The sequence below is a fragment of the Cryptomeria japonica genome, chromosome 2 (genome assembly GCF_030272615.1).
Source record: "Cryptomeria japonica chromosome 2, Sugi_1.0, whole genome shotgun sequence".
In the NCBI taxonomy this organism is placed as follows: domain Eukaryota; kingdom Viridiplantae; phylum Streptophyta; class Pinopsida; order Cupressales; family Cupressaceae; genus Cryptomeria; species Cryptomeria japonica.
The window spans coordinates 382,621,076-382,644,152 of NC_081406.1; the positions used below are offsets into that span (position 1 = coordinate 382,621,076).

The 23,077-nt window shown below is 37.5% G+C and overlaps 1 protein-coding gene across 3 annotated transcripts in view; it reads left to right on the forward strand.

Moving 5' to 3' along the window:
- The first annotated feature begins 2,937 nt into the window (after positions 1-2,937).
- The window catches only part of LOC131026924 (probable receptor-like protein kinase At1g49730), a 124,303-nt gene continuing 104,163 nt past the window's right edge, over positions 2,938-23,077 (forward strand). For all 3 annotated transcript variants that reach the window (XM_057956939.2, XM_057956931.2, XM_057956933.2), the window contains exon 1: positions 2,938-3,586. Coding sequence is in view for 2 of the 3 variants with exons in the window: in XM_057956931.2 (XP_057812914.1) it covers positions 3,508-3,586 (79 nt within the window). In the remaining variant the exon portion in view is untranslated. The remainder of the gene's footprint in view (positions 3,587-23,077) is intronic.

Sequence of the window (23,077 nt, forward strand, 5' to 3'; positions counted from 1 at the left end):
CACGTTAAATCTGGTGTTATGAGTGTTATGATGTTTATATGCTTTTGAGTTTGCATGTTTAGCAGTATTGGTTATATTACTAAAGTATATGTTATCGAGGTTGAATCTGTTGTCTTTATGGAAGATTAAGTTTGTATGATTCACCCCCCCCTCTCATCTTATTAGCTTGGCATCTGTACTTAACATTAAGTATCAGAACTATCAAGTATACCATCAAGTCTAGGCCAAATGAATGACCAAAATGGTACCATGTTGAACCTCTCTAAGTTAATCCTCTAACATCAACTGTTAAATCATACATAAATATACATTGGTACTAATGTCTCTTATAAATATTAATTTAAGATTAAAAATGCACTATGAAATTATTTAAAGATTTACCTCTACATAATATTGATAAGATCCAACACACTGCTTATCTCTAGCATCTGATGACTCTCCAAGATGTGTCTTTGTTTATGCCATCTCATCTCGTACATGTGACATACAATGGACCTCATACACAGATGTGTCTATGGGATGCTCATTAGTCTCTCCAAAAGGACATAAACATATGTGATTGCCTATATTATAAATATGTGGACATGAGGAGGGTCTACCGACATCAATCGGTCCAACAACGGTATCAATGTCACGTGATTGAGAAAATTGGGAGCTTTGTGTGATTAAATGACTAGTCAACTTAAGTGTATGGCCAAGATGCTCTGTGATGCTACATATGCAACATTGTTTAGGTGTGCTATTGAAGGTGGGGGAGAGATAGAAGGAGGGGGAATATATTGGCCTTGTACTACTCGCATTGCTCTAGGTCTATCTTGAGGCATTCCTCTACCTACTCTTTGAAAATATCTAAAATCAAAGTAGTCCACATGCTTTCCCATCATAAATTCAACATATATATTTTGAAGAAAATATTCGGGGACATTGATGCTTTATCAAAAACCATCCACCAATGATCCCAAATTTTTTGTGTGGTACCTAGATGTGTGCACCATTTGATGGAAAAGTTGGGCTTACACACATCAACGAGCTATCTAGTTTTGGGACTAATAAAAAGTTGGGCTAATTGAGCTTTTGAAATTTCTAATTTTCTCACCTGATCATATGATAAACTATTGGAATATTATTACCTCTTAGCCTTTCACTACTCTATAAATGAATTATGTTGGTTTGTGAGGGTTAACATGGGCAATAATTGATACCACACTTGTTACCTTGTTACAAGCGTGGTTGTTGTTGCACCAAAAGATCGACCTGTTAATGCACGATACAACCACTAGACTTATAGAATCCACAGGAGGCGGTTAAGCCATGTCACAAACCCGAGCACTGCGTTGCACAACACAAGGAGACCAAGGGTGCACACCTTACAATAATAATTCCCTCTAGAGTGGTTGTCATTGAGGACAATCAATGGTGCTTGCGATATACCTGACAAATGTTCTTCAATTCAATCAACTTACAATAAATTAGGTCTTGAATTGAAGGGAGGTTTGATAGGGGAGGGTTTGAGGGTGAAGGATTTGGTGGAAAAGGACTTGGTTAGGCAAGGTCTGGAATTTCAATAGGTTCAACCATTGATATACTTGTTTGAAGTTGAAAACTACAAAATTCACAATTTTTTAAATTATAAACTTAAATTTTTATGTATAAAAACATAATTTATACTAATTAAAAAAAATAAATGCTAAAACCAAAATTTTTTAAAGAAAAAATATAAAAAATGCACATAACTTGCAATTTATAGGGTGAATTGAAGTGAAAAGCAAACATATATAAGTCTCAATCGGATATCTGTTTGCTCTAGCACTCCCTCTTTCTGCAGTCATGATTGCGGAAACTTGAAATGATTTTTTGTTCTTTGTTTATGTAGTTCAAAGAAACAAACATTCATTTTTTAAAGACGCTTTTTTTTTGTACATACAATATGTATATGTATACACACACACACACTACAATATAATATAACATATTATGTATATATTTTTTTATTTTATTTTTTATATGGAGTTATACAAAACATATATTTGTTTCAAATAGATATCCGTTGTTATAACTATTTAATTTTATTTTCAAACATCATGCATGCATGCATGCATACATACATACATACATATTATATAATATAAGATATATTGTATAATATAACAAATTATATAATTTACATAAAGTTCGTAAGAGAGAAGTTGAAGAGATAAAAGTTTATAGAAGAAGCTAAGTTTTCATAAGTAACAAAGAATTTATAGGTGAAAGGTCGAAAAAATAGAAGCTTAAAAACAAAAAGCTAAATTATCCTATCTTTATTTGAATCAAATTAAAAATAACAACATTAAAGAGATAAATTAAGAATGGAAATAAAATTGAAAACAAAAATGTTAATTGCTCATATATAAACCAACTCACATCAGCTTAGATGCGAAACTATAAGATGAATGATACCTAAAGAGGAGTGAGAAGATAGAAGATGTAGATATTGCACTCAAGGAGTTGTGGAGACAAAATGCCATTACATCATGGAGTGTCCAACTTACAAGGATATTTTGATTAGAGACACTAAATGTAAGCACCTTGAGTAATCTATTTGAAGAAGAGAAGATAACAAGAGTTGTAGACTTTCTAATCAAAATACAGAGTAGAAGATCCAAGATGTAGAAAGAAAATGAGGTTTAGCAGAACTTCACATGCTTCTCTTTATTCGCTATCTATAAGTTTTGACCTTGGAGACGTTACTAAAAACATTCATTCATTCATTACTTAACATCAAAATCAAACTTTAAGAAAAAAAACAAACTAAATTATCTCATTATACTAAAATGAAAATTAAAAAAACAATATTAAACTATCACTACTGTAATTTTCCTTTTTTTCCAAAAGAAAGACACATACAAAAATGTTCTAATCATACAAATAATTGGGTAAACCTAACTTGAAGAAAAAGACTAGAATTTTTCCAAGAGAACGTGTGGCAACAGAGGTGTTGGTACAGTGCTGGAATTAACCGTTGGAGCTCCACTGGAATGTCCCGTTGCCTTAGACGCGACTTTTGCTCGCTTGTGTGTTGAAAGTGGAGCTATTTATTTAAAATTTTGTTTTTACGGAAGATAGGTACAGCTAAGTCTCATCAAGCAATTATTTCTCCCACTTACGCCCCGGGTCGTTTTCAATCAAGAGCAAAAGGGAAGCACCACTGTGAAAAATGAAAAAAAAAGAAAAAGCAGAGGGCACATGGCCCCAGTGCCCCACCATTACTCACGACAAAGCAACAGCTTTATTTTGTTTCAAGCGGCGGCCCATTTCATCTTGACCATGCTCACGCCTATATCTAGAATTCTGCTGTCTACAGGGTCGCTTGTCAGAAGACGTCGATTAAGTATTGAAATTTTTAATTAACTAGAGCCCGAGCATGATGCCCTGTAATGCAACGGACAAATTTTGCCTCAGAAAAAACTCCCTCATAATTGAAAGAAGAGAGCTCAGCAGAAGCAGCAGAAGGCAAAGGCATCGGCAATGGCGGTGAAGCAGCTGGAGGTGGTGGTTGTGTTCTTTTGCCTTGCACTTGCGCTTGCACTTGCACTTGCACTTGCAGGTGGGTTATTACTCTCTTGTGCTTTACTGTTTGAAATATTAGATCTTGCATTGGAAGGAGAGTGGAGAGTAAGGAGTGGAACAGAGGGGAATGATATATTCCCTCCTCACTATCTGATTTTCGCTTGAGTTTGAGTATGAAACCGTCGTACTTGCCAGTGGAAATCAAATTGGAGTTATGTTATTGGCAGTGTATATACTTCTTAGGTTTAGATATAAGGTATAACCGATCGAGTCTGCCTTGCTTTTTCTGGTTTTCCAAACAAGGAAACTCATTTTTTTTCAAAGTAGACAACTGTGTATGCATTTTTAACATTGATGTTTCTGATCACGCTCCATGATCGATGAAAGGACACAACTGAATATGATTCTCCACACAAACAATGACACTGCCATTCTTTTGGATACATACACCACATTTTTCAAGTTTTTGATAATGTGCTTCTCTGATATAATAATTTTTTCGCCACTACACAGCACTCTTGTAAACTTCCTCGTACGCCAACTGTTTTCAATATTGGTTAGTTCTGTCGTGAATAAGCAGGGTAATCCCTTGGATGATAGCCATAGATTAGTTATTAGCCAAACTGGAATCCTTCTGCATTTTGCACCTTGCCAATTGTACAATGCGGGGGCGTGCTGCAGCCCGGCCAGTCATTAATTTAGTATAGAAATAGCTAGAATATGTAATTAGTCATAACGAGATATGCATAACAGCCATACCTGACTAGAGTAGAAGTACGGCAACAGTGTTATTTCAGTTAGCATTTTACGACCTTTGTTAGGGTAAGGCAAATGCAAAGAGCGTAGTAATGTGCATGGAGTTTATGGTAGGATTTTTACTAATGAAAGATAGTGGTAATGTTTAGAATTTAGAAGTTCGCTTGTATGCTTTCCTTTGTAAGAGGGTGAGATCTCATTACATAAGGAGATAAAAGTTGGGGAATAACCTAGAATTGGATGAAGGAAGAAGTTGCAAGAAAATATGTCTCATACTTATAGATATGTGTTCTGTGTATAGATTTGTTTTAATCATAATAATTTTTATTTTATTGTGTGTACTTAGATTTGTGCTTCTTTAATTCCTGCTATCAATAACTGCCATATGATATCAAAAGAGGGATTGGGCGGCACTTGAAGATTGAGTTTGCAGGGATTAGTAAGGAAAGGAACAGTTGCACTAAAAACAGATGATTCAATACATGAAGTTAATCGTTGCAAAAAGCATTGGCTAGGTTACGGAATCTGATAGCCAATCATGGAAGCAGTTGAAACTGAATTCAGGTAACATCGGAAGCAGGCACTCAAGTTTTGATAATACTTTAATGCCGGGGATCCTAGATCGTTGAACATTGGGAAGCGTGATGTGTGGTGGAAGAGTTACATTAGAAAGTCAAACCAAACAAGGAATTCTGCATCCTTAAACATGGGAATTTTTTATCAAAGCAGTTAGTTAAGGAACAATACTGGCCACATAATTATGAGTACATTTTATTCAAGCCGTTTCATTATTGCAACCAATAGCTAGGCAAGGCTGGATTTTCAGAATGATTTGATAGTTTGGGCACTAGATGAATTTATTTGATGGTTTCACTATGGACCGAGTGTTCCTATTCAAAAGAAAATGAGATTCATGTGGCTGAAGAATCTCGAGGAAGCACTCCAAATGGCATTAGAGGTGGAATCAGAATTGCAAAAGGGAAGGATCAAGGTGGGGCTTGTGAAGTAAATTCAAACAACAAAGCCGACAGGTCAATCTTGGAGAAAGAGGAGATTATTCTCAATCTCACAACAGTGGATATGGTGGAAGAAAAAGAAATGCTCAAGGGCGGGGAGGAAGAGGACTAATAATTTGTAGTTGATGTGGCAGCGACAATGACCTTCAAGGAATTTAAAATACAGATATGGACATACAAGAAGCAAGAAGAAGAACCAACCAACTTGAACATATTGTAATGGGAAAGTATAATATTGGCCACATAATAATGAGCAAATTTTATTTGAGCAGTTTCATTGTAGTAATTAATAGCTGGGCGAGACTGATTTTTCAGAATGATTTGATAATTTGAGCACTAGGATAATTTTATTTGATGGTTTCATAATGGACCGAGATTTCTTGTTCAAAAGTTGGAGAATCTCGAGGTAGCTTCTGAATGGCATCAGAGGTGGAAGTAGAATTGCAAAGGGAAAGATCGATGTGGGACTTATATAGTAAGTTTAAAGAACGAGCTGGAAAATCAATCTCGGAGAAAGAGGAGATGATTTCCAATCTCAAAACCGTGGGCATGGTGGAAGACAAAGAAATGGTCAAGGTTGTGGAGGAAGAGGACTAATGATTTATAGTTGATGAAGCAGTGACGATGACCTTTAAATTATGGGAATTTGCTATAGACATATGGACATACAATAAGCAAGAAGAAGAACCTACCAACTTGAACATACTGCAAGTGGAAAGCAAGGAAATGGTTGAAGAAGAAGAAGTTCATGAAGCTGATTACGGGGAGTCTTATACTACAAAGAAGATGTGGCTTGCACGAGAAAGAGGGAGAGAGTTGTAGTTGAGGATGATTTGAACTGGAACTTGAGTGAAGAGGATCGATGCTTTTCCACCAGGACAGGCTGATTCAGAAGCATGCTGCAGTCTACTTGTGCAGTCATTTGGTTAGTTTGGAAGTGGTTCAAAGATACAGCAAGTAATAAAGAAAAGCAGGCAAGCATGAATGAATGGATTAAAACTAAGTTAAAGATGTGGCATATGTGAGAAAGAGGAAGGAATTTGTATATGAGGGAAAAATGTATTGTAGATTGAACAAGCGATTCAAGTGTTTTCCACTAGGATAGATTGATGCAGGGGCATGCTGCAATCCACTATATTCATTTGCTTAGTCTACAAATAATTAATAGATATAATTAGTAATAAAGAAAAACATGCAAGAGTCATGAATACTAGTTTAATAGTGCAATAATTTGCATGTAGTGTTGTAGAGATCTAGAGTGTAATAATGTGCACGAAGTAGTTAGAAATGCATGTGCACTCTTTTATATAAGAAGGTGAGATGATATTTTAAGTTAGGGTGTAACTTAGGATTGGATGTAGAAAGGAGTTACAAGAAAAATTTATCTTGTAGATGTGTGTCTTATGGATGAATTTATTTTATTGTATGTAATTTGATTTATGCTTCTTTAATTCCAACTATCAATAACTATCATTATCGCAGGAAGAAATATTACAATAATTGCATCGAACAACATCAATATAGATTAGATGATGGTAATGAACACTATGTCAAGGAAGGTAGGTAAAGAGGATCTAAACGAGAATCTTGGGCAGGTTCAATAATGTATTAGCTCTTCTTATTGTGGTAGTTGATTGTGAACTCCCCACACTCTAGGATCATCTACAAAACAATAATAACTTTCGACAAGAGGGAAAATGGCAAGAATAGCATGGTTGATTACATATGGTTGAATGATTGATTGAATATATGAGGCCTTTCTTATAAAGGCGAGGTAGGGGGTAGGATTAGACAAGATTGTGACATGGAATCCTATGTTATGTGACAACTATGACAATTATTAAATGACCTAGGAAACACATATTAAATGCCACAAGATAAGATAAGACCTTATGCCAACTGAGATCTACTAGAAAGATTCCTTAGGACCTAAGTTAACTTAAGCATGTGAATAAGTCCCCACTAAGGAACGAGTTAGGTACAAGACCTTATTCACTCCAACTACTCCCCCGCCCCCAAATGCAACTTAGGTAGGAGAATATTATTATGCAAATGATGCAGAAGATGAAGATTATTATGAGTCCTGACTGCTTGGCCATGTTAGGTATATAGAGGAAAAGAGAAAACCCAGTGGGACAAAAATTATCATTAAAAGAGAGAAAAGATACAATCAAGTGAAAGTGATGTATGGAGGACTCAATGATACCCTCCAAGGACTACAACCATCATGAATATACAATCAATGAACCCCCATAAGAGGGAAAAAGAGAGACAATATATCTGCCTTATAGTGAAGAAGCTTCCTACTCCTCCATATCCTGCTACTTCAGATTTCAGTGCTTCCACAACTTCTAGAACTTCTATTTAGTAGGATGATCATAGTTTTTCAGATCTTGCAGAGCCCAAGTTCTATACATTTTGAAAGGCATAGTCTTTTGTGGTATCTTGATTAAGGTATCATCTTTCGTTTCAGTTCTTACATTTTTTGTATAAACTTAGAGACTCTATGGCCTAATCATATAAAGACACCGGTCTAATACTTGCTCCATTTCCCCATTACCTCAAGTTCAACACACTCACAATATATCAATACAAACATCTTTTTGGTTTTATCCAATTTTAGTGTGTACTCATTGTCGTGTTTGAATGCATGTAATAGAATATGGTAGATCATCTGTTTTAATAAGGTGCTTAACCTTGAGTTTAACCAACATTTAAGCATGAATTGACAAACATAATAGAGGTGCATTGTGCAATGGGTATGGTGTAATATTCCCCTTAATTTTTTTTTGTTTTCAATAGCAAGATTACAATCACACCAATCACCCGTTAGGGTTAGAATAATGAAATCCAAACAACTGAAGGGAACCCTACACCTTTTGATCACCGAGAGCCCAGACTGGGAGGGTGAGAGCATCAGGTAGCAGGGGATCGTTAGTAATAATCTGTTGAAGTGCTAAATACAATAATGGGCGGTGAGCCAGCCCCTTCCGCTTATCTAGCGGGTGAATCAAGAAGCTTGGCGATAAACCAGCCAAGAGAACAACACTCCCAAAACACGAATCACTCAACCGCAATGTTTCAGCGGGAGGATCATTACAATAAATATCACTCAACTGCTTATGCAGCAGGGGGACCATTACAAACAGATATCACTCAACCGCTTATGCAGCGGGAGGACTGAGTAACAAATATCAAAATATAGGCGGCAAGCCAGCCTCTTCCACTTTCCAGTGGGAATGCTTACAATCCAGAAATGGCTAGTAGTACTACTACTTAACCTTACAATATAAAATAGAGAGATAGAATAGAGAAGTAATGCTGTCCGGTGAGAGCATCAGGTAGCAGGGGATCGTTAGTAATAATCTGTTGAAGTGCTAAATACAATAATGGGCGGTGAGCCAGCCCCTTCCGCTTATCTAGCGGGTGAATCAAGAAGCTTGGCGATAAACCAGCCAAGAGAACAACACTCCCAAAACATGAATCACTCAACCGCAATGTTTCAGCGGGAGGATCATTACAATAAATATCACTCAACTGCTTATGCAGCAGCGGGACCATTACAAACAGATATCACTCAACCGCTTATGTAGCGGGAGGACTGAGTAACAAATATCAAAATATAGGCGGCAAGCCAGCCTCTTCCACTTTCCAGTGGGAATGCTTACAACCCAGAAATGGCTAGTAGTACTACTACTTAACCTTACAATATAAAATAGAGAGATAGAATAGAGAAGTAATGCTGTCCGGTGCTGATAAATTTCTTCAAACACTTACCAACTCCCAAAAGATCCTTCAACATGAATTTATGAAATCCTAGGATCAATAAAATGCAGACCAGCAACTTCAAGAAACTAAGAATGCTCGATTCTCTCTCCAAACTCACCCAAAAACACCCCAAATCACTCCCAAATCAACTAACCTACTCACACTACGAAATACACTCCCAAACACCAATTTTTGGAAATCTGTAATTTTATGACAGCAAGCTGAAAACCCACCAAATCACTCATATCTTTCTCTATACTCAACGGAAAACCTCCAAACTAGATGCAAATGAAAGATACAAAGAAGGCGATAAGGATAGAATAGATAAACAACAACTAACAATGCTCCAAACCCAAGACACACAACCCAAAGCACCTCCAACATAGGGCGTACCAAAGCAAAAGTACGATTTGCAAGATAAAATTCAATACACCACGAAAACCAATGCAAACTTACAAGAAGAATCGCCTAGGACATCGAAACCCAAGGAGCCAATACCCAGAAGCAGCAGGAGGTCACACAGAGACTTATGAATGAAAATATGCTTCAGCCATGACTTCCCCAACAGCCTGGAAACACACCAAAATTCGAACTACAGCAGAACCAGCAATCCCACACTTCAACAAACTCTCAAATATCATTGAAAGAACATAGAAAACAGCTAGGTACTATCTTGCAAGTACGAAACTGCACTTAGCTAAGAAGGCTCACTTCGAAGTTCAGATTTCAATTGCCAAACTGGCAGCATAACGATGCAATTTTTCAAGATATCCAAATGGGAGGCCAAGCACCTGTATTTATAGTTTTTCCCTCTGAAATTCAAATGTAAATGCTCCCAAATTCACGTCTTCAAATTTCATTTCACTTCACTATCTCATGGCGTCCAAATGACATTTCATTTCATTTCCCAAGGTGGGCACCCAAGTTGCATTTTAACCAATAATTAAACAAGTTCGAACTTGCCTAAGTCTTCAACTATAACTTAATGCATTCTTCAAATTTCAACGCCAAACTTAGGAAAATATAACATTGATATTAGATATAAATGTCTTTTCCTAAGTCACCCAATATAACATTAATTAGTAATAAAATAATTAAATATTAAACCTTATGATAAGGAAATAATATTTAATTAAATCACTTATGACTCCAATACTGATTATCAACAAAATCCAGGATGAAGCTGAGCAATGAAGACCACTGAACTGCTATAGGATCAGGACCCTGTCCAAACTGCTAAAAATAGAATTGCTCAATACTGCCACTTACTTAAAATAGTAAGTCATGGAGTACTCCTCCGAAAAACATGATCTTCGCACCCAGAGAAAGAGCTTGGAAAGCTCAGTAAGACAACATCATCCAAACATTCAAACCCTAACTTACTAAAAATAGTAAGTTCTCACTTCACCAAAGAATCAAATGCATGTTATGCCACCCTGGAGCTCATGAAAAACCTAGAAGGAAGGCATAATCAAAACTGAAGAATTCCCTCCTGGTAAACCCTAAAAAAGCTCGAGCAAAACTCCACAAAAGTTGGAAACCCTAATTCTGCATTTGACTAGGCTACGTGCATCCAAGGATAGGCTAACAGTCACTGGAAAGCGTAGTGCTAAAAATGGGGACATTACAATCCGCCCTTCCCAAAATTTAATTGTCCTCAAGGAACGCCACCACAACTCCTGCAAATTTAGAGTGATCCACGCCAATCCATGTAGGATCCCAGGGTCCCATGTCTGTCTTAGGAAGGACCTACCATGCCGATGCTGCACCACTCTGATCACATTAGTGAAAACATCATGCCAAAACTGCACTAACCTCCTTTGTAACTCCAAAATGTTACCATCCATGATACTCAAACTGAAAAATCTTAAAGTATTGAAATGAATATCATGCAACATCTCATGCCCATATAGCTCCGAGTCATCAATATCAACAATGCTACCATCTATCACAATCCTAGGCAATAGGGAAGATAGTCTACTCAACTCAAAATCAAACTCCTCAGCACGTATCCATATGGTATCTAACAGAGCTACAACTGCCGATGTGACATCTCCAAATCTTCTTGCAAAGAGGAAAGCATTCCTTTGCAAGAGCTCGACAAACTCACACTCATAACTGCACATGAATCTACTAAGCCACCCCAGAATTATTTTGATAAAACCATGAAGACTTCGAAAATCTCTTACAATTCCCACTCCAAGAACCTCAGAATGAAGAACCAAAGAAAGCAAAGGTTCGCTATCCCAATCATAAGCAAAAGAGAGGGCATAAGGATAACCACTAGTTAGAGCTTGAACACTTCCCATACACGGGTATTGATTGCCCCAACTCGCCATACCTCTCATCTGAGACCATAAACCAATCCTACTAAGAGACTGTGAAGTCTGGAAAAGAGTACTCCAACAAGCCACCAAGTCTGAAATGATTGACTTAAGATTTGATTTTAGGAAAATCAGCACCCAAGAAAATGAACAGCTACTGCAACACTAGAAATCATCATCCAAAACAACATATCTGCTCACGTCCAAGGCTGGAAATATCCTCTCTAGTGACTCCAACTCCACATAGAACCGTCCTTTGCTCAGAGTATCTTCCCATTCCACTAGTCGATGAGCAGAAGGAAGTATCAAAAGGCTGGGAAAGAAGGGAACAACACCACAAAATCTGATAATTTGGTCCTTATCCCTCCAAAGATCCTTCTTTCCATATGTAATAAGCTCCATCAACCAGAGTTGAGGACCCCAAGCATGGATACCCAATCGAAGGTGATCTCCAACACATCGGAAAAAATACTCAACACATTCCCAAGTGCCAGTAAGAATCAAGTGCATACTCAAGAAATTGGTGTCTCCTCTAGTGAACCTTTGAAGCCTAACCATGAAAGCTTCAACAACATTGGAATATGGAACAAATGTTGTCCTCAAATCCAACTCCCAAAATGGACTAGTATGAGCCTTATTATTATTCAGTCCAAGGAATAAGGTTATCAAGCATGCAATCACCATGTTCTGGTCCCTCTTTCTCCCCTACTTCATGAGTAACAAGTCTGAAATCTTCACTCCTTGCTGCTGCATTGAAACCTTGGACGGCTGCTAAACTGTGTTTAGACAAAACCTTGATGTAAAAGATGTTGAAATCATCCTGATTCAACACTTCCCAAGTGGAGTCTTCATCCTCAACCCCACTTATGCATTCAGTATCAAGCAGCCTTGGAAGATTACTATTCACAAACCGTGGCACATCCTCATGGTTTGACATCACATTATGCATACACTGGAAATCATACTTAGTTTCATGTTTGATCACTTCACCACATGCTTTATCATCCATCACGAAGAGAGGGTTTTCATAACTTTCCTCGATACCCACTTCAAAGAGAGGATTATCAAGAACCTAGAAGCCATCCCTTTCCTCTTGCTCCCTTCCATCTTGCTGATCCGAATCTGCACATGCAACTTTTGTTTTTCTTGTGAAGTTCTCAAGATCAAACTCTTCTTGAAGACTATCGAGCTCACCAATTACTTGCTCGATTTCTTCAGCTCTTAGTGCATTCTCTTGCTCCCTAAAAAGTTTGAAATCAACAAATTGACCCCTTGGAGCCAACTGAATGCTTTCTAACATGTCCTTCGTTGATTCAAGCTCAAGAGTAAGCTCATTAACCTTTCTCTCTTTTCCTTGGAATGCACTAGTGGTCTTTCTTGCAAGTTCGAAGGCATAATCTCGACCTTCAATTAAGTGTATGTAATCTGATTTCAATATATCCAGAGAGTCTTTGATAAGTTGCAGATTAGGGAGAGTAACTTCATCCTTGACCCCATTCTGTCTCTCATCAACTTGAGCCTTCCAATAGAATTTTTCAATCAAACTATGTGTGTGATCAAATTGGGATAGAGCTTGCATTTCTTCTTCAACAGACACCTTGAATTGACCATCCCACTCATAAGAATGTAGAGATGGTGTACTGCTGATAGGCTGTAAGAAAAAATCAGAACTTTGTCTCTTGCAATCGCTGCCCCCATAGCTGCTCCAAGGCTCTTGTCTAACTCCACCAACTAGCTGAAAATGCTCAATATCATAAATAGGATTAGACTCCACTAGTTCTTTGAGCCTTTGATTACAATCAAAATTTCCAATCTTGTTTTCAACGACTCCTGGGTTGTCCCTAGTCTCACACCCCACATCATCCACGTGATGACATTGCTCAACGACAAGATGATGATCAACTCTATGCACTAATAAATCTGATTTATGTTCAAGAACACCATCAAACCCTTCAATATCAGGAGCCTTATAGACTTTTAAATTTGCTTCCACCTCATTGTCACTTTGATCAAAAGAGAAGGCAGACCCAAGATGAAGCATAACATCACCATTGTTTGCTGATATAGAATCCTCATCAAGTTCCATTTCATCATCCGGATCAAAGGGGAATTCATCCCACATAGGTTCCTTGTCATCGCTTGGTGCCATCACACCGGGATCCCAAGTGCTAAGGGGTTGATTGTTCTGATCAAAAGGAAAGTGCTCATCATACTCCTCTTGGAGTCTTGACTCATTGAATAAGTCACCTCCCAATTCACTTAAACTGATATCTTCAGAAGTATCTTTCTCCAAAAGCTTAGTTTGATAATCAAACCCAAGACAACCCATGTCACCAACACTATAATGAAGCAAGAGTCATCAATGCTAGCTGTTTTGAACATTTTATCCCTGTTGCCTTCAATGAGCCCATCATCTATAGGTGTATCTTTAATCTCGTATTTAGTAGTCACATGCTTACCAAAGAGGTCTTCTTGATCACCTGTCATAAATTCTTCTTGTGCAAACCCTTGGGAAGTTGGGGCAGCAACTAGAGGAGGATCAGTTTTCACCAAATCTTCAACATGATTTTGTACAAGCACATTGGAATCATCACCAACATCATCACTTTGGTATTGGCCATAAGCTGGTTCAATGACGCCACCCAAATCATCCTTAAGTTGCTCTTCTTTAGCAAACTCAACCCGCACAATAGTTCTACTTACATCTTCTGATAATTCCAAATGAGGTTTCCAGACTGTTGTTTTGTTCTTATTGCCAAACTGATCCTTATCACTACCAACCACATGCAAGTCTAGAGGAGTAATTTGGGGCTCTAACACACACTCCTCATGTCTCAAGGTTTCTCCTTCAAGCTCACGGTCATCTTGATGTGTCATGTGCACTTCTCCATTAAAACCTTTGGATTTCGCAATAATCCTTGCATATGCCCTTTTAATGTCAGGATCTCTCATAAGCCTGGTCATTTTTGTATCAACTCAGATATAGACTTATCTGTTGTAGACATTCTTCCAAACTCTGATATGCAATTCAAAGAATCACAACCCAACAGGATGGCAGGGAGAACTTGTGCTCTGATCAACCGAACACACAGGCTGGTAGGAAAACCAACTCTGATACCACTATAATATTCCCGTTAATTTTTTTTTCTTTTCAATAGCAGGATTAGAATCACACCAATAATCCGTTAGGGTTAGAATAATGAAATCCAAACAATTGAAGGGAACCCTACACCTTTTGATCACCGAGAGCCCAGACTGGGAGGGTGAAAGCATACGGTAGTAGGGGTGAAAGCATACAGTAGTAGGGGATCGTTAGTAATAATCTATTGAAGTGCTGAATACAATAATGGGCGGCAAACCAGCCCTTTCCACTTATCCAGTTGGTGAATCAAGAAGCTTGGCGGCAAACCAGCCAAGAGAACAACACTCCCAAAACACGAATCACTCAATCGCAATGTTTCAGTGGGAGGACTGAACACACCAAACAAGCTCAACTCAATCACTTATGCAGTGGAAGGATCATTACAATAAGTATCACTCAACTGCTTATGCAGCAGGAGGACCATTACAAACAGATATCACTCAACTGCTTATGCAACGGGAGGACTGAGTAACAAATATCAAAATATAGGCGGCAAGCCAGCCTCTTCCATTTTCCAGTGGGAATGCTTACAATTTAGAAATGGTTAACCTTACAATATAAAATAGAGAGATAGAATATAGAAGTAATGCTGTCCTATGTTGGTAAATTTCTTCAAACAGTTACTAACTCCCAAAAGATCCTTCAACATGAATTTATGAAATCCTAGGATCAATAACACGCAGACCAACAACTTCAAGAAACTAAGAAATGCTCAATTCTCTCTCCAAACTCACCCAAAAACACCCCAAATCACTCCCAAATCAACTAACCTACTCACACTATGGAAAGCACTCCCAAACACCAACTTCTGGAAATCTGTAATTATATGACAGCAAGCTGAAACCCCACCAAATCACTCATATCTTTCTCTATACTCAACGGAAAACCCCCAAACTAGATGCAAATGAAAGATACAAAGAAGGCGATAAGGATAGAATAGATAAACAACAACTAACAATGCTCCAAACCCAAGACACAACCCAAAGCACCTCCATCATAGGGCGTACCAAAGCAAAAGTACGATTTGCAAGATAAAATTCAATACACCACGAAAACCAATGCAAACTTACAGGAAGAATCGCCTAGAACATCGAAACCCAAGGAGCCAATACCCAGAAGCAGTAGGAGATCACACAGAGACTTATGAATGAAAATATGCTTCAGCCATGACTTCCCCAACAACCTGGAAACACACCAAAACTCGAACTACAGCAGAACCAACAATCCCACACTTCAACAAACTCGCAAATATCACTGAAAGAACATAGAAAACAACTAGGTACTGTCTTGCAAGTACGAAACTGCACTTAGCTAGGAAGGCTCACTTCGAAGCTCAGATTTCAATTGCCAAACCGGCAGCATAACGATGCAATTTTTCAAGATATCCAAATGGGAGGCCAAGCACCTGTATTTATAATTTTTTCCCTCTGAAATTCAAATGTAAATGCTCCCAAAATCACCTCCTCAAATTTCATTTCACTTCACTATTTCATGGCGTCCAAATGACATTTCATTTCATTTCCCAAGGTGGGCGCCCAAGTTGCATTTTAACCAATAATTAAACAAGGTCGAACTTGCCTAAGTCTTCAACAATAACTTAATGCATTCTTCAAATTTCAACGCCAAACTTAGGAAAATATAACATTGATATTAGATATAAATATGTCTTTTCCTAAGTTGCCCAATATAACATTAATTAGTAATAAAATAATTAAATATTAAACCTTAGGATAAGGAAATAATATTTAATTAAATCACTTATGACTCCAATACTGATTATCAACAAAATTCAGGATGAAGCTGAGCACCATTGAACTGCTACAAGATCAGGACCCTATCCAAACTGCTAAAAATAGAATTGCTCAATACTGCCACTTACTAAAAATAGTAAGTCATGGAATACTCCTCCGAAAAACATGATCTTCACACCCAGAGAAAGAGCTTGGAAAGCTCAGTAAGACAACATCATCCAAGCAAGTAAACCCTAACTTCCTAAAATTAGTAAGTTCTCACTTCACCAAAGAATCAAATGCATGTTATGCCACCTTGGAGCTCATGAAAAACCCTGAAGGAAACCATAGACAAAACTGAAGAATTCCCTCCTGGTAAACCCTAAAAAGCTCGAGCAGAACTACACAAAAGTTGGAAACCCTAATTCTGCATTTGATTGGCCTACGAGCATCCAAGGATAGGCTAACAGTAATTGGAAAGCGTAGTGCTAAGAATGGGGACATTACATATGGTTTGTGTTAGGGTAAGTATTGTGCTTATGTGGTGACATATATTACAACACCTTAGGGAAATCCCCCCTTGATTTAGCAAAGCCAAATTGAAGGTCTTGCCTACCTCAACAATTGGTCCTTAGTTACTCAACTTAAATTTGATACCCCATGGCACTTGGAAGACTAGCCTTAGGGATTTGGGACCTACAACTTAGATCACAAATAAGGGACATCAAGGGATTTTCTATTGTTTTGGGGAATGTTGGGTCTCAGTCATCTAGACTTCTTTGGTAGTGGGAATTTTTCTATTCTCCCCCAAGTAATCAACATGGGGATGGTAGGGGACAAGGTGACGTGTATTTGGTATAGGTTTTTTTAGGACATTTTTTTAGGGGATTTAGGGGATGACTAGTAAAAAATAAAGGAAAATTTTAAAATATAAGAAAATTTCAAATATTCATATGACATTGATAAGGCGTTCATCATAGACATGTCATAACTTTAATTCACAATATTAGACTTGAATTGCAATTCCACATGAGAATTGACAAGCAAACTAATGAGATTTAATTGCTTTCATTTTCAATGTTGGGTCTCAATCATCTAGAAATCTTTGGTAGTAGGATTTTTTTCTATGCTCCTCCAAGTGTTTGAGACAAGGGATGGTAGGGGACAAGGGGACGTGTATTTGGTATAGGTTTTTTTAGGACATTTTTTAGGGAATTTAGGGGATGACTAGTAAAAAATTAAGGAAAATTTAAAAATATAAGAAAATTTCAAATATTCATATGACATTGATAAGGCGTTCATCATAGACATTACAAAACCCTTAATACACAATATTAGACTTGAATTGCAATTCCACATGAGAATTGACAAGCAAACTAATGAGATTTAATTGCTTTCATTTTCAATGTTGGGTCTCAATCATCTAGACATCTTTGGTAGTAGGATTTTCTTCTATGCTCCCCCAAGTGTTTGAGACAGGGGATGGTAGTGGATAGGGGGACATGTTTTTGGTATTGTTTTTTTAAAGAACATTTTAAAGTGGATTCAAGGGATGACTATTAAAAAATTAAGGAAAATTATAAAATATAAGGAAATTTAAAATATTTATATGATACATTGATAAGGCATTCATCATAGACATTATAGAACCTTAATACATAACATTAGACTTGAATTGAGATTCCACATGAGAATTGACAAACAAATTAATGAGTTTTAATTACATTGATTTTCAAAGTGCATATATATTATATGAAAATTACAACAAAATGCCCAAACGCCACAAATTTGAACTACAAATTGATAACAGCACAAAAACTATATATAGCTGTCCCTAATCAACATCTGCTTCTTGTAGGTTTGCATCAAAATTGGAGTTTGACTTCAATTCATTGCCACTACGAGGGGCTGCCTCATCCAGTGGAACCCCAACCAATCCCTCCTATGCCTTCTCATCAACTTATATAGCATCTTTAGGAACAAAATCCCTACATGAGGCTAGAGTTTGGTGTGTGTTAGAGGTTTGTCAATTGTGTAGTTTTAAGGCACTATGTACAACTATTGACTTCTCTAATTGTCTAGAGGTAAGGTTGTTCCTCTTAATTGATTGGATAAAGCTATATGTGGATCGATCTCTCTCTACAATAGTGGAATTGGCAACTTACGAAAGGAGGCAAGGGACACGTATCCTCAACTTTGGTGCATCCTTGCCATGTCACATCAACCATTCGATAAGGTTGATTCGAGCTAATGTAGTTCTATCCATCCTTGCCTTTGGTTTATTGAATGTTGGAACATGAAGATTGAAAAGCCTAGCCACTGAGCAAAGTATATGACGAATCGTCTTTATACATTTTCTAAAAGACCTTCTTGAGCCCTTCTTTCATGTGTTGATCATGAGATGGAAGCACTCTTCCAGGCCTAGCCACATGCTGTTTGGGATTTAGAGCATAGGTTGTCATATGAAGTGGGGTGTTCATAGTGTTCCACCTACATATCACAATTGACCTAATAAGCTCCTCATAAAATCCCAAAGGAGGATCCCTGCAATGAATGTTTGCTTCATTTGCCTAAGCATGCTATCAAATCTTTCATAAATCTCTCCAAGGCTGGGAGAGTTTGTATCAGCATATCTTATGACTTTCACAATAGGTTCAATGAAGGAGAAACATATTTGCAAGTGCAAACAAGTTACAAAAATTTAAGTATACAAAAAGATTAAGAATTTAAGACTCAAATGACAAAGAGTGAATGTTATCACAAAGAATGAAAATAATTTATGAGTAGCAAACATTAATAAATTAACATTTAAAAAATTTAATGATAAAATGATCTTTTGTTTCACATTTCCTCCTCTAGTTGTGCTTGCTTCTAGCCATCTATTAATTGTAGAGGCTCTTGAGCCTCAATCATCCTCTCTAACAAAATGAAAAAGCTGACATATCTTGTATCCATAGGCTTGAGGAATCCCTTCCTCAAAAAGTCCTGAGAAGTGTGATGGTTGTTGCAAATGAACATATTTATGCCTCTAGCTTCCATCACCATTGCCTTCACCCAATCTACCTTTATGATATCTTTCAATGTGTTGTTCGACGCATGAACACAAGAGGTCCAAAAAATGTGCTTGTAAGCACCTTCCACTATCAAGCTAGCTAACTCGTACAACATTAGAGGCTTCAACCAATTCTACGGAATCCTTAAAAATATGAAATTGGAAGTTCGTGTCATTCCTCTTCCTTGAACAATCAAGAGCTCGAAGAAAATAAGAGTTAGTTGAAAATGTGACATTGATATCAATGATTGGTTGATATTTAATATTGATCCACCCATCTATGATGACAAATCAACCATCACTTATCCATGTCTGCTTCATTTCTGAAATTAACTCACACCTTAGAATATTCTCTATCAAGTAGGGTGGTTCATAGTTTATGTTCTTTAGGTGGGGTAAATGAGGGACCGGTAACTATTACATCTTTGAACCTATGTTTCATTGAGTTTCCAGGACGGTGGGACGCGTTTCAGGGACGAGATTTTTTTAGGCCATTTTTGGGGATGGTAGGGGTTGACAAAGGGGATGACTATATATATACATAATTAAAAATATAGGGAAATTTCAGATATTCATATGATAACATTGATATGGATGCAAATGTAATCATATTGACATATATATTATGGTATCAAAGATTCAAAAGTACTTAGTAAAACACAACGAATAAAGTTCACATGACTGATGAGTCAAGCAAATTAGTAGTACTACTTAATTGCTTCCATAATTCATGTCAAATAGTCAATGTGCATATGATATAAATAATACTGCATATACCAAAATGCCCAATGGCTATAAGTTTGCACTATAAATGTCAAAATAACAAAGCCACAAATGTCTAAAATGTAGTAATATAAAGTATGATGGCTGCCTCTAATTGTCATCTGCCAACATGGAATCAAAATTAGAGTTTGAGCCACTGTAACTCCAATGGAACTCCAACCAATCCCTCCTGTGTCTCCTCCTTATCAATCTGGGTAGCGTCCTTTGGATCAACATCCCACCATAAAGCTGGTTTGTCAATACTCTAGAGTTTGGTGATCTTGGAGTCACAAAGCACTATGCATGACTACTAATTTCTTTACACGTCTAGAGGTCAGCCTATTCCTCTTGACATAGTGAATAAAGTTGTATGTGGACCAATTCCTCTATGCAATAGAGGAATTAACAACTGGTGAAAGGAGGTGAAAAATAAAATTACTAATCAGGATATTCAATTTTTTATGATCATCAATTTATATAAATGGTCAATACTTATCAAATTAATAGATTATGTTAATGTATTACTTGTGAAAGGAGGTGAACAACTAGCTTCATCAACTCTGGTGCATCATTCCCATGCCATATCTACCATCCAATGGGATCCTTTTGAGCTAATGTAGCTCTATCTACCCTGGCCTCTAGTTTGCGAATGCTGGACCATGCAGATTATAATTTCAGTTCATTGTGTACAAAGTAGGCTTGCCTCCTCAACTGAATACATTTTTCCAAGGCCTTCCTAAACCCTTCTTTCACCTCTTTGTCATCACAAGGAGGTGTCCTTCTAGGCCTTGGTGCATCCCATTTAAGATTGAGAGAAAAGCCATATGAAGCAAGGTGTTCATAGTGTTCCACTAATGCATCACAATGGGCTTAATTTCTTGCTCATATAATTTCAAACTAGGATCTTGTTGTGACCTTTTTCACACATCGCCCCATTGCAAATGGGGACCCTCTCTTTTCCTGCTTTCTAGGGTTTTTGTTAGTGTCCTATGGCCTTACTCTTCAGCTTTACCAAGCCTTGCCCAGTTTTGAGCAGTTCAAGTCCTAATGATTGAAAGTTAGCTTTTTTACAAACCATGTGATTCCAGGTGGTGGACATCGCCAAAGTGCGTAGAAAGGCCAAAGGACGAAGATCGCAATTGATTTGGACGAATTTGGACAACTTTCTATCTTTAGAAAGTTTGCTTTTTTGCTTTTTCCTATTTTTTTAGGAAGTTTCGTTTTTGGCATTTTTAGCCCGATCCCCGATATGGCTATTTTTAGAAAGTTTTTCCCATTTTTTAGGGATGTCTGCTTTTTGCTTTTTCAGAATGGGAATCTAGGGTTTGTGCTGATCCCACTCACCTGCTTCGACCAGGACCTAAAATTTCCAAGTTTTGACCTAAAAAGCCAGTTCCCTACATTTTAGGGGTCATATTGCTTCAGATGGTTTGCCTAAGTATGAATTTCAAATTTCAAGTTAATCTGGTTAAATTTGGTTAAAATGTGAAATTTTGAAATTTTCCAAAATTTTTCAAAGTATGGCTAATGGATAAGGTTGAGTGTCATGATAGGGGTCACCTTCAAAGTCCACCATAGATGATGAAGGTAGTCTAAAAGTCCGCCCTAGGGAATACTCTAAGCTCCGCCGTGTCTTGGGGTCACTTCAAAAGTCCGCCATACATGTTGAAGGAGAGGTCTTAAAACTCCGCCATGCATGTTGAAGGAGATACCTTAAAACTCCGCCCTCCTTGATGAACCCTCAAACTCCGCCTTGGGTGGTAAGTCCAAAAGTCCGCCATATGGGAGTCTTTCTAAACTCCGCCATGCCTTGTGGAGTGGGAGAAGTCCGCCATGTTGACCCCTCAAACTCCGCCCAAGGAGAGGTTATAAAACTCTGCCCAAAATGGAGGGGCCATCAAAGTCCACCCCATGTCTTGAGGAGCTGATCTAAAACTCCGCCCATGGTGGAGAGTTCTCCAAAGTCCGCCCTCTATGATGCCTTGAAGGTCCGCCATGTAGAGGGAAATTCAAAATCCGCCATGGTGGAGAGTTCTCCAAGGTCCACCCTAGGAGATACATCAAAAGTCGGCCCAAGTTTGATGGATAAGATGGTAGGGTCAAGAAAGTCCACCCTCATGAGAAGTTGAAGCCCAAGCAAAGTCCGCCCTATGCCTTAGTAGAAAGGCCGCCCATGAAGAGAGTTATAAAAAAGCTGCCCATGAAGAGAGTTATAAAAAGTCCGCCCAAACATGAAAGTCAATAAAATTTTGAGTGATCTCCCAAGAAAATCTAACTCCTAATCGAATTAGGAGTTGAACAAAAAGAGATTTCAAAGATTATTAAATTGGGAAGTCAAAATGGAAACTCAAAATTGAAATTGGAAAGGAGATATTTTGCAAAATCAAGAGGATCTTCGAACTGATTTCTAAATTAGAAACTTTGGAAGATATTCTTTTATGAGCCTAGTTCGAATTAACCAACTGAAAACAAATTAGAAACTTGCATGATTGGAGGATTTTCGAACTAAAGAAGATGACCATACTTTCCCAAAATGCGAGTTAGATTTAGAAATATGAGTTGGAGGATTTTGCGTGTTTCTAATTCGCAATTCAACTTTATTTACAAATACTTCATTTGTAACTTCATTTTTACACACCAAGAAGTTCGAAGTTCTTGAGGAGAGCATAGTAAAGTGTTGGCAGTTTGGAGTTCATCTAGAGAAAATTTTGATATTGTTGGAAGCTGGACGAACTTCGTGACGAAAGATTCACAATATTTTGAGAAAAGCCAAGAATTGTTGAATCCTTCCCGAATTTTCTGAATCTTTTTGAGAAATTTCCAGCCTTACTTCCATCTATTCGAAGGTGAAATTGAATTCATGATGTAGATTTAAGTATTTTCTGAGTTTTTTTCAGAGTTATGAAAATGATTTTTAGTGGACTTATTCGAATTTCTAGTGAAGAAAAATCATATTTTTTGACTAAGTAGTAGAAATT